Source organism: Argopecten irradians, chromosome 12 (genome assembly GCF_041381155.1).
Source record: "Argopecten irradians isolate NY chromosome 12, Ai_NY, whole genome shotgun sequence".
NCBI classification, from domain to species: domain Eukaryota; kingdom Metazoa; phylum Mollusca; class Bivalvia; order Pectinida; family Pectinidae; genus Argopecten; species Argopecten irradians.
In genome coordinates, this window is record NC_091145.1 from 30,883,737 (window position 1) to 30,896,870 (window position 13,134).

The 13,134-nt window shown below is 42.0% G+C and overlaps 1 protein-coding gene across 7 annotated transcripts in view; it reads right to left on the bottom strand.

Annotated features, from left to right (window-relative positions):
* Nucleotides 1–13,134, bottom strand: part of LOC138336959 (plexin-A4-like) — a 179,108-nt gene that overhangs the window by 46,556 nt on the left and 119,418 nt on the right. For all 7 annotated transcript variants that reach the window (XM_069286607.1, XM_069286601.1, XM_069286602.1 and 4 more), the window contains one exon: nt 686–818. In XM_069286607.1, the coding sequence (XP_069142708.1) occupies nt 686–818 (133 nt within the window). The remainder of the gene's footprint in view (nt 1–685; nt 819–13,134) is intronic.

Here is a 13,134-nt window from a genome sequence, read left to right on the forward strand (position 1 = left end):
TTTCAGCAAAAGGTAGACTTTTTTACCATTACAAAAGACAATTTTCCTGTTTATAATCGCTTCATGTGGTTTCGCAAATGAATGGCCATCAATTGTGGTTGAATGCTGCTAATTCGAAATAGAAATTGTGACAGATTGAATACGAATGTGTGTTTACTTCCAAATGAACAGGTCCTTATGGCCGCCGTGACAGATTACCATTCACCAACAATAGACCTCGGCCAAACCATCGGTCAGTAATCCAGGATGGAGTGAAGCCAATTCTCTTGTCCAAGCTAATTGACATACTGGTCAAAGGTCTCTAGCCATCAACCTCCGTGCAATTTTCACTCAGTGAAATACATAACAATCAGGACGAACATTCTCCTTGGCTTGTGGTGAAGCCCTTTCAAAACACACAAATCATATTTCTGTTTTTTCTGAGTGTGTGTCGACTGTCTTTAATCCATATTGTACATTGTCTTACCAGTGATGTTTTTCTTTATCTAGGTCAGGCTGACCTAGTTAATCCAAAGAGAAAGTGCACCATGTACAACCCATGTAAACAGAGATTATTTCTAAATTACTACATGTACAGTTATCTTTAGAACAATAAAGAAACTAAATAATCCCAACTAAATGTAGGTGACTAGCAGTGACCTACTTTACAAATTTAGGGTCACAGTGGCCTAATTTGTGTACTGACCTTGGTTGTTTTGGTGTAGTCCCTCTGTATCTTGTCTGGGAATACGTGTGTAATATTTGGACAGGTCTGATCACTGTACTCCAGCCAGTGGAGGTCATGGTCGTGGTTCTTACATTCAGACACGACGCTGCACCTGTAAAATAACAAAACACTCAAATTGTTAGTCTAAAATCTACTTACATTGCACAAGAAACACCTAGCTGTCAATGGATAGTGTATGAAACTATTCAAAAGAAGAGGTCGCTTAAAAGTTTTCTGCAGCCCCTTAAGATAAGATCATTTTCAAAGAAGATTTCTGTTCAATGAAACATGCTCTACAAAATACTAGATGTATACTACACTCTCACTGGGGATCAATGTAGCCAGATTAAAATAAGTTGTCAGGACATTCATGATATCATTTAAGTTTGAATTTATTTTGCAAAGTATTTTGAAGTAATTAAGGTTCATGGTGTTTGTATGAAATTACATAAGGTCATACAACAATGACACCAAAAGGAAGGTTATATAACACGGTGTTATCAAATAGGACAAGATTTGTGTAGAGACAGGACATGTGACTTAGATAGAGGACACATTGGTATAGACAGAATGTCGGGTGATTATATTGGATGTTTAGTCAGTGATGTAAGAGCTGGTCCATCCATTCTATCTACTGCTCATTCCCACCCAGTATCCATTACTGCTGAAACTATCCTACTGTCATGTCGGCCACCATCAATAAGGTCTAAAGGAGCCTTCTGAACACCTGTTGCTTCCTCAGCTATAATTAGTTGTAACATACATAAGAGGGACCCAGGTGTGTCAAACACACCAGAACCGGACATGTCTTTACAAACGCCACCAAGCTGGACATGTTTATAACTAACAAATACATGGCAGATGGACAGGTCCATTAGTAACATGGCAGAATACACAAAGAAGAACGTCTGCAACCAATGCCACCTAGTGATCAATTCAAAACTCCTCTAGCGGCCTTCACCTATGTCATCCATGAAAATAACCCTACAGAGGAGGATTTGACAACTGCATCTGGGATTTACTTAGTAAATTATTTTTTCTCTCTCTATTTTTACTAAGTCACCTTGACCTTTGACCTTCTGATCTGGAAACCAATTCAAAGCAAGTATTTGGGCAAGTACATGTAGGATCTGTATGAAGTTAGAGCTAAATCTGTCAAAGATTTTTGCATGAAAATGAATTTTTAGTAAGAGTAACCTTGAACTTTGAGCTAAGTCTAGAATTTATTTCCAAAGCAAGCACTTCTTGTAGGGGAGGTGTTTATGGAGTTTTATTTGAATTGGCTAAAGAGGACTAAAGTTATCAAGTAGGTACCTCTGAGCAGATGACACTGCCTCTGACACTGCTGATGCCAATATTAAGATATATACATGTTGCCAGTGTTTTGCAGGCAAGAAAAAAACCACCATACAATAAACAAAATCAGTCAATTTACTTGAAATATTACAATGACTTATTCAATCTATTATTAAATCAGAAAAAAATATTCCTAATCAAAAGAGATCACATGTCTACAGGAATTCATTATCCTGAATAGATGACAAACATTTCCTCGACCTAGAGTTAAAAAACATTAGTCTATACCCGCTGAAGGAAAAGCAACCAAAGCCTATTAACAACTTGGAGTGTTGCTAGAAACATTTCCATGACCTGGAATAAGCAATGTCAATCTTCCCCGAAATCCATTACGGCATCAAACATTTCATCGGCTACTGTAAAATTACCGATATGGAGACCTGGTTTTCACTTCCAGACAAGCAAACCTCTTTTATTGACGCCCAAATATGTAAATTCTTGAAGTAAGTAGAATCGAAAATGATAACCCTGTAACAACTAAATTGAATATGTTGACACCAGAGAGACTCAGCAATTCTGGTAAACCGAACCCCACAGACAGATAAAGATTTCAACTTGAAAACCCATAATTTGAACAATGGTGGATTTGTAGGATTTTGGCCGTGTGTCACAGCACACACTGATTTGTTTCCAGCCTCATGAGCTTTGTTCTGAGCAAATTACAGCATTTTTTATGTTGGCGACTTATACAGTGACCAAAATGATTGCCGCTGAGAGACCTGATCTACTTCCACAATTCCACAAAACAATCAACAAATATAGACTGTTCGTGCTTGCCCGAATACTGTATGACTATATAACAGGATTACACTAATAACCATACATCATGGTCAATCGGTACACAACCCAACATCATGCAACACCAGATTACAATCTTTCCTTTCATGTTTAAAGGCTCATATATTTAGTTATTTCAATATTAGAAAAAAAGTTTTCCTTAGAATAATTATCGTCTTTCAAAGAGATCTCAGCAGTAAAAAGGCAGACTTTGATTTTGTAGGGATGGATCTATAAAGATCTTGTAGTCATGCCTGCAAGCTTTGCCTACATCACAAATCTTAAAGCAAAAGTATTCCTCTCTGACCAAAATCTCAGCATCAGAATTGTCTTTTTACAGTTTCTGTTTCAAGGTAAGAGACAGTGCCTGTCTACACTTATCTCAAAGTTATCTGCTGTTCTCTATAAATGTTACGATTCTCTACAACACAATACAATCTATGAAGACCTTTTAACACTCATTATCTCTCGACATATCATGCATCGTTTCATTTTAATTTGCCCTTCTGTTTTCCCCTCTTCCATTCAAACTGTTTATTTTCACCCTCTTCTTCTCCTTCCTTAAAATTGTTTCCCTCCTTCCTTTCTCCACTAAAACTGTTCTTATTCCTACCACTCCCTACCCCCTTTAAACAGTTCTCTCCCTCTGATCACCATTAAAACTGTTCTTATTCCTACCATGTTTCCCTCCCTCCTTTCTCCACTAAAACTGTTCTTATTCCTACCACTCCCTACCCCCTTTAAACAGTTCTCTCCCTCTGATCACCACTAAAACTGTTCTTATTCCTACCACTCCCTACCCCCTTTAAACAGTTCTCTCCCTCTGATCACCACTAAAACTGTTACCACTTATTCCTACCACTCCCTACCCCTTAAACAGTTCTCTCCCTCTGATCACCACTCCTACCACTCCCTACCCCCTTTAAACAGTTCTCTCCCTCTGATCACCACTAAAACTGTTCTTATTCCTACCACTCCCTACCCCCTTTAAACAGTTCTCTCCCTCTGATCACCACTAAAACTGTTCTTATTCCTACCACTCCCTACCCCCTTTAAACAGTTCTCTCCCTCTGATCACCACTAAAACTGTTCTTATCCTACCACTCCCTACCCCTTTAAACAGTTCTCTCCCTCTGATCACCATAAAACCTTATTCCTACCACTCCTACCCCCTTTAAACAGTTCTCTCCCTCTGATCACCATTAAAACTGTTCTTATTCCTACCACTCCCTACCCCTTTAAAACAGTTCTCTCCCTCTGATCACCATTAAAACTGTTCTTATTCCTACCACTCCCTACCCCCTTTAAACAGTTCTCTCCCTCTGATCACCATTAAAACTGTTCTTATTCCTACCACTCCCTACCCCCTTTAAACAGTTCTCTCCCTCTGATCACCATTAAAACTGTTCTTATTCCTACCCCTCCCTACCCCCTTTAAACAGTTCTCTCCCTCTGATCACCATTAAAACTGTTCTTATTCCTACCACTCCCTACCCCCTTTAAACAGTTCTCTCCCTCTGATCACCATTAAAACTGTTCTTATTCCTACCACTCCCTACCCCCTTTAAACAGTTCTCTCCCTCTGATCACCATTAAAACTGTTCTTATTCCTACCACTCCCTACCCCCTTTAAACAGTTCTCTCCCTCTGATCACCACTAAAACTGTTCTTATTCCTACCACTCCCTACCCCCTTTAAACAGTTCTCTCCCTCTGATCACCACTAAAACTGTTCTTATTCCTACCACTCCCTACCCCCTTTAAACAGTTCTCTCCCTCTGATCACCATTAAAACTGTTCTTATTCCTACCACTCCCTACCCCCTTTAAACAGTTCTCTCCCTCTGATCACCACTAAAACTGTTCTTATTCCTACCACTCCCTACCCCCTTTAAACAGTTCTCTCCCTCTGATCACCACTAAAACTGTTCTTATTCCTACCACTCCCTACCCCCTTTAAACAGTTCTCTCCCTCTGATCACCACTAAAACTGTTCTTATTCCTACCACTCCCTACCCCCTTTAAACAGTTCTCTCCCTCTGATCACCACTAAAACTGTTCTTATTCCTACCACTCCCTACCCCCTTTAAACAGTTCTCTCCCTCTGATCACCACTAAAACTGTTCTTATTCCTACCACTCCCTACCCCCTTTAAACAGTTCTCTCCCTCTGATCACCACTAAAACTGTTCTTATTCCTACCACTCCCTACCCCCTTTAAACAGTTCTCTCCCTCTGATCACCATTAAAACTGTTCTTATTCCTACCACTCCCTACCCCCTTTAAACAGTTCTCTCCCTCTGATCACCACTAAAACTGTTCTTATTCCTACCACTCCCTACCCCCTTTAAACAGTTCTCTCCCTCTGATCACCATTAAAACTGTTCTTATTCCTACCACTCCCTACCCCCTTTAAACAGTTCTCTCCCTCTGATCACCATTAAAACTGTTCTTATTCCTACCACTCCCTACCCCCTTTAAACAGTTCTCTCCCTCTGATCACCATTAAAACTGTTCTTATTCCTACCACTCCCTACCCCCTTTAAACAGTTCTCTCCCTCTGATCACCACTAAAACTGTTCTTATTCCTACCACTCCCTACCCCCTTTAAACAGTTCTCTCCCTCTGATCACCACTAAAACTGTTCTTATTCCTACCACTCCCTACCCCCTTTAAACAGTTCTCTCCCTCTGATCACCACTAAAACTGTTCTTATTCCTACCACTCCCTACCCCCTTTAAACAGTTCTCTCCCTCTGATCACCACTAAAACTGTTCTTATTCCTACCACTCCCTACCCCCTTTAAACAGTTCTCTCCCTCTGATCACCACTAAAACTGTTCTTATTCCTACCACTCCCTACCCCCTTTAAACAGTTCTCTCCCTCTGATCACCACTAAAACTGTTCTTATTCCTACCACTCCCTACCCCCTTTAAACAGTTCTCTCCCTCTGATCACCACTAAAACTGTTCTTATTCCTACCACTCCCTACCCCCTTTAAACAGTTCTCTCCCTCTGATCACCACTAAAACTGTTCTTATTCCTACCACTCCCTACCCCCTTTAAACAGTTCTCTCCCTCTGATCACCACTAAAACTGTTCTTATTCCTACCACTCCCTACCCCCTTTAAACAGTTCTCTCCCTCTGATCACCACTAAAACTGTTCTTATTCCTACCACTCCCTACCCCCTTTAAACAGTTCTCTCCCTCTGATCACCACTAAAACTGTTCTTATTCCTACCACTCCCTACCCCCTTTAAACAGTTCTCTCCCTCTGATCACCATTAAAACTGTTCTTATTCCTACCACTCCCTACCCCCTTTAAACAGTTCTCTCCCTCTGATCACCACTAAAACTGTTCTTATTCCTACCACTCCCTACCCCCTTTAAACAGTTCTCTCCCTCTGATCACCACTAAAACTGTTCTTATTCCTACCACTCCCTACCCCCTTTAAACAGTTCTCTCCCTCTGATCACCATTAAAACTGTTCTTATTCCTACCACTCCCTACCCCCTTTAAACAGTTCTCTCCCTCTGATCACCACTAAAACTGTTCTTATTCCTACCACTCCCTACCCCCTTTAAACAGTTCTCTCCCTCTGATCACCACTAAAACTGTTCTTATTCCTACCACTCCCTACCCCCTTTAAACAGTTCTCTCCCTCTGATCACCATTAAAACTGTTCTTATTCCTACCACTCCCTACCCCCTTTAAACAGTTCTCTCCCTCTGATCACCATTAAAACTGTTCTTATTCCTACCACTCCCTACCCCCTTTAAACAGTTCTCTCCCTCTGATCACCATTAAAACTGTTCTTATTCCTACCACTCCCTACCCCCTTTAAACAGTTCTCTCCCTCTGATCACCACTAAAACTGTTCTTATTCCTACCACTCCCTACCCCCTTTAAACAGTTCTCTCCCTCTGATCACCATTAAAACTGTTCTTATTCCTACCACTCCCTACCCCCTTTAAACAGTTCTCTCCCTCTGATCACCATTAAAACTGTTCTTATTCCTACCACTCCCTACCCCCTTTAAACAGTTCTCTCCCTCTGATCACCACTAAAACTGTTCTTATTCCTACCACTCCCTACCCCCTTTAAACAGTTCTCTCCCTCTGATCACCATTAAAACTGTTCTTATTCCTACCACTCCCTACCCCCTTTAAACAGTTCTCTCCCTCTGATCACCACTAAAACTGTTCTTATTCCTACCACTCCCTACCCCCTTTAAACAGTTCTCTCCCTCTGATCACCACTAAAACTGTTCTTATTCCTACCACTCCCTACCCCCTTTAAACAGTTCTCTCCCTCTGATCACCACTAAAACTGTTCTTATTCCTACCACTCCCTACCCCCTTTAAACAGTTCTCTCCCTCTGATCACCACTAAAACTGTTCTTATTCCTACCACTCCCTACCCCCTTTAAACAGTTCTCTCCCTCTGATCACCATTAAAACTGTTCTTATTCCTACCACTCCCTACCCCCTTTAAACAGTTCTCTCCCTCTGATCACCATTAAAACTGTTCTTATTCCTACCACTCCCTACCCCCTTTAAACAGTTCTCTCCCTCTGATCACCACATTAAAACTGTTCTTATTCCTACCACTCCCTACCCCCTTTAAACAGTTCTCTCCCTCTGATCACCATTAAAACTGTTCTTATTCCTACCACTCCCTACCCCCTTTAAACAGTTCTCTCCCTCTGATCACCATTAAAACTGTTCTTATTCCTACCACTCCCTACCCCCTTTAAACAGTTCTCTCCCTCTGATCACCACTAAAACTGTTCTTATTCCTACCACTCCCTACCCCCTTTAAACAGTTCTCTCCCTCTGATCACCACTAAAACTGTTCTTATTCCTACCACTCCCTACCCCCTTTAAACAGTTCTCTCCCTCTGATCACCACTAAAAACTGTTCTTATTCCTACCACTCCCTACCCCCTTTAAACAGTTCTCTCCCTCTGATCACCACTAAAACTGTTCTTATTCCTACCACTCCCTACCCCTTTAAACAGTTCTCTCCCTCTGATCACCATTAAAACTGTTCTTATTCCTACCACTCCCTACCCCCTTTAAACAGTTCTCTCCCTCTGATCACCATTAAAACTGTTCTTATTCCTACCACTCCCTACCCCCTTTAAACAGTTCTCTCCCTCTGATCACCATTAAAACTGTTCTTATTCCTACCACTCCCTACTACCCCCTTTAAACAGTTCTCTCCCTCTGATCACCATTAAAACTGTTCTTATTCCTACCACTCCCTACCCCCTTTAAACAGTTCTCTCCCTCTGATCACCACTAAAACTGTTCTTATTCCTACCACTCCCTACCCCCTTTAAAACAGTCTCTCCCTCTGATCACCATTAAAACTGTTCTTATTCCTACCACTCCCTACCCCCTTTAAACAGTTCTCTCCCTCTGATCACCATTAAAACTGTTCTTATTCCACCCTACCACTCCCTACCCCCTTTAAACAGTTCTCTCCCTCTGATCACCATTAAAACTGTTCTTATTCCTACCACTCCCCTACCCCCTTTTAAACAGTTCTCTCCCTCTGATCACCATTAAAACTGTTCTTATTCCTACCACTCCCTACCCCCTTTAAACAGTTCTCTCCCTCTGATCACCATTAAAACTGTTCTTATTCCTACCACTCCCTACCCCCTTTAAACAGTTCTCTCCCTCTGATCACCATTAAAACTGTTCTTATTCCTACCACTCCCTACCCCCTTTAAACAGTTCTCTCCTCTGATCACCACTAAAACTGTTCTTATTCCTACCACTCCCTACCCCCTTTAAACAGTTCTCTCCCTCTGATCACCATTAAAACTGTTCTTATTCCTACCACTCCCTACCCCCTTTAAACAGTTCTCTCCCTCTGATCACCACTAAAACTGTTCTTATTCCTACCACTCCCTACCCCCTTTAAACAGTTCTCTCCCTCTGATCACCATTAAAACTGTTCTTATTCCTACCACTCCCTACCCCCTTTAAACAGTTCTCTCCCTCTGATCACCACTAAAACTGTTCTTATTCCTACCACTCCCTACCCCCTTTAAACAGTTCTCTCCCTCTGATCACCACTAAAACTGTTCTTATTCCTACCACACTCCCTACCCCCTTTAAACAGTTCTCTCCCTCTGATCACCACTAAAACTGTTCTTATTCCTACCACTCCCTACCCCCTTTAAACAGTTCTCTCCCTCTGATCACCACTAAAACTGTTCTTATTCCTACCCACTCCCTACCCCCTTTTAAACAGTTCTCTCCCTCTGATCACCCTAAAACTGTTCTTATTCCTACCACTCCCTACCCCCTTTAAACAGTTCTCTCCCCTCTGATCACCACTAAAACTGTTCTTATTCCTACCACTCCCTACCCCCTTTAAACAGTTTCTCTCCCTCTGATCACCACTAAAACTGTTCTTATTCCTACCACTTCCCTACCCCCTTTAAACAGTTCTCTCCCTCTGATCACCACTAAAAACTGTTCTTATTCCTACCACTCCCTACCCCTTTAAACAGTTCTCTCCCTCTGATCACCATTAAAAACTGTTCTTATTCCTACCACTCCCTACCCCCTTTAAACAGTTCTCTCCCTCTGATCACCACTAAAAACTGTTCTTATTCCTACCACTCCCTACCCCCTTTAAACAGTTCTCTCCCTCTGATCATCCACTAAAACTGTTTCTTATTCCTACCACTCCCTACTCCCTTTAAACAGTTCTCTCCCCTCTGATCACCACTCCTAAAACTGTTCTTATTCACCTAAACCATTCCTACACATCCCTACCCCATTTAAACCAGTTCTCTCCTCTGATCACCACTTAAAACTGTTCTTATTCCTACCACTTCCCATACCCCCTTTAAACAGTTCTCTCCCTCTGATCACCACTAAAAACTGTTTCTTATTCCTACCACTCCCTACCCCTTTAAACAGTTCTCTCCCTCTGATCAACCACTAAAACTTTCTTATTCCTACCACTCCCTACCCCCTTTAAACAGTTCTCTCCCTCTGATCACCACTAAAACTGTTCTTATTCCTACCCACTCCCTACCCCCTTTAAACAGGAGTTCTCTCCCTCTTGATCACCACTAAAACTGTTCTTATTCCTACCAACTCCCTACCCCCTTTAAACAGTTCTCTCCCATCTGATCATCACCAATTAAAACTGTTCTTATTCCTACACTCCCTACCCCCCTTTAAACAGTTCTCTCCCTCTGATCACCACTAAAAAACTGTTCTTATTCCTACACACTCACCACCCCTTACAACTCCATACCCCCTTAAAACAGTTCTCTCCCCTCTGATCACCATCACCACACTAAACTGTTCTTATTCCTACCACTCCCTACCCCCTTTAAACAGTTCTCTATCCCTCTGATCACCATTAAAACTGTTCTTATTCCTACCAACTCCATACCCCCTTTAAACAGTTCTATCACCCTCTGATCACCACTAAAAACTGTTCTTATTCCTACCACTCCCTACCCCCTAGTTCTTCCCCTTTAAACAGTTCTCTCCCTCTGATCACCACTAAAACTGTTCTTATTCCTACCACTCCCTACCCCCCTTTAAACAGTTTCTCTCCCTCTGATCACCACTAAAACTGTTCTTATTCTACCATTCCCTACCCCCTTTAAACAGTTCTCTCCCTCTGATCACCACTAAAACTGTTCTTATTCCTACCACTCCCTATACCCCTTTTAAACAGTTCTCTCCCTCTGATCACCACTCCCCTAAAACTGTTCTTACTTTCCTACACTCCCTACCACTCCCTACCCCCTTTAAACAAGTTCTCTCCCTCTGATCACCATTAAAACTGTTCTTATTCCTACCCACTCATTCCCTACCCCCTTTAAACAGTTCTCTCCTCTGATCACCATTAAAATGTTCTTATTCTACCTACCCCCACTCACCACCCTTGATTTACCCCTACCCTTTAAACAGTTCTCTTCCCTCTGATCACCACTAAAACTGTTCTTATTCCTACCACTCCCTACCCCCTTTAAATCAGTTCTCTCCTCTGATCACCACTAAAAACTGTTTCTTATTCCTTTACCACTAACCCCTACCCCTTTAAAACAGTTCTCTCCCTCTGATCACCACTAAAACTGTTCTTATTCCTACCACTCCCTACCCCCTTTAAACAGTTCTCTCCCTCTGATCACCACTAAAACTGTTCTTATTCCTACCACTCCCTACCCCTTTAAAAAAACAGTTTCTCTCCCTCTGATCACCACTAAAACTGTTCTTATTTCCTACCACTCCCTACCCCCTTTAAACAGTTCTTCTCCCTCTGATCACCCACTAAAACTGTTCTTATTCCTACCACTTCCCTACCCCCTTTAAACAGTTCTCTCCCTCTGATCACACATTAAAAACTGTTCTTATTCCTTTCCTACAGTTCTCTCCCCTGATCACCCTAAAATGATCTTACCATTCCTTACCCCCCTTTAAACAGTTCTCTCCCTCTGATCACCACTAAAAACTGTTCTTATTCCTACCAATTCCCTACCCCCTTTAAACAGTTCTCTCCCTCTGATCACCACTTAAAACCTGTTCTTATTCCTACCACTCCCTACCCCTTTAAACAGTTCTCTCCCTCTGATCACCATAATTAAAACTGTTCTTATTCCTACCACTCCCTACCCCTTTTAAACAGTTCTCTCCCTCTGATCACCATTAAAACTGTTCTTATTCCTAACCACTCCCTACCCCTTTAAAACAGGTTCTCTCCCTCCTGATCAACCACTAAAACTGTTCTTATTCCTACCACTCCCTACCCCCTTTAAACAGTTCTCTCCCTCTGATCACCATTAAAACTGTTCTTATTCCTACACTCCCTACCCCCTTTAAACAGTTCTCTCCCTCTGATCATCCACAAAAACTGTTCTTATTCCTACCAACTACCCCCCATCCTCCCTACCCCCTTTAAACAGTCCCCACCCCTCTAAACAGTTCCTTCCTCTGATCACCATTAAAACTGTTCTTATTCCTACCACTCACCCCTACCCCTTTAAACAGTTCTCTCCCTCTGATCACCACTAAAAACTGTTTCTTATTCCTACCACACTCCCTACCCCTTTAAACAGTTCTCTCCCTCTGATCACCACTAAAACTGTCTTAATTATAATCCTACCACGTTCTTCCATTAACTGTTCCTACCACTTCCCTACCCCCTTTAAACAGTTCTCTCCCTCTGATCACCATTAAAACTGTTCTTATTCCTACACTCCCTACCCCTTTAAACAGTTCTCTCCCTCTGAATCAGGCCATTAAAAACTGTTCTTATTCCTACCACTTTCCCTACCCCCTTTAAACAGTTCTCTCCCTCTGATCACCATTAAAACGGTGTCTTATTTCCCTACCATTCTCCCTACCCCCTTTAAACAGTTCTCTCCCTCTGATCACCACTAAAACTGTTCTTATCCTACCACTCCCTACCCCATTTAAAACAGTTCTCTCCCTCTGATCACCATTAAAACTGTTCTTATTCCTACCACTCCACCCCTTTAAACAGTTCTCTCCCTCTGAGATCACCACAAAAACTGTTCTTATTCCTTACCACTCCCTACCCCTTTAAACAGTTCTCTCCCTCTGATCACCACTAAAAACTGTTCTTATTCCTACCACTCCCTACCCCCCTTTAAACAGTTCTCTCCTCTGATCACCATTAAAACGGTTCTTATTCCTACCACTCCCTACCCCCTTTAAACAGTTCTCTTCCCTCTGATCACCATTAAAACTGTTCTTATTCCTACCCTCTCCCTACCCCCTTTAAACAGGTCTCTCCCTCTGATCACCACTAAAACTGTTCTTATTCCTACCACTTCCCTACCCCCTTTAAACAGTTCTCTCCCTCTGATCACCATTAAAAAACTGTTCCCTTATTCCTACCACTCCCTACCCCCTTTAACTAGTTCACTCTCTCCCTTTGATCACCACTAAAACTGTTCTTATTCCTACCATTTATTGCCCTACCCCCCTTTTAAACAGTTCTCTCCTCTTGAATCACCATTAAACCTGTTTCTTAATTCCTAAACCACTCCCCTACCCCCCCTTTAAAACAGTTCTCCTCCCTCTGATCACCATTAAAAACTGTTCTTATTCCTACCACTACCCTACCCCCTTTAAACAGTTCTCTCCCTCTGATCACCATTAAAAATGATTCTTATTCCTACCACTCCCTACCCCCCTTTAAACAGTTCTCTCCCTCTGATCACCATTAAAACTGTTCTTATTTCCTACCACTGCCCTACCCCCTTTAAACAGTTCTCTCCCTCTGATC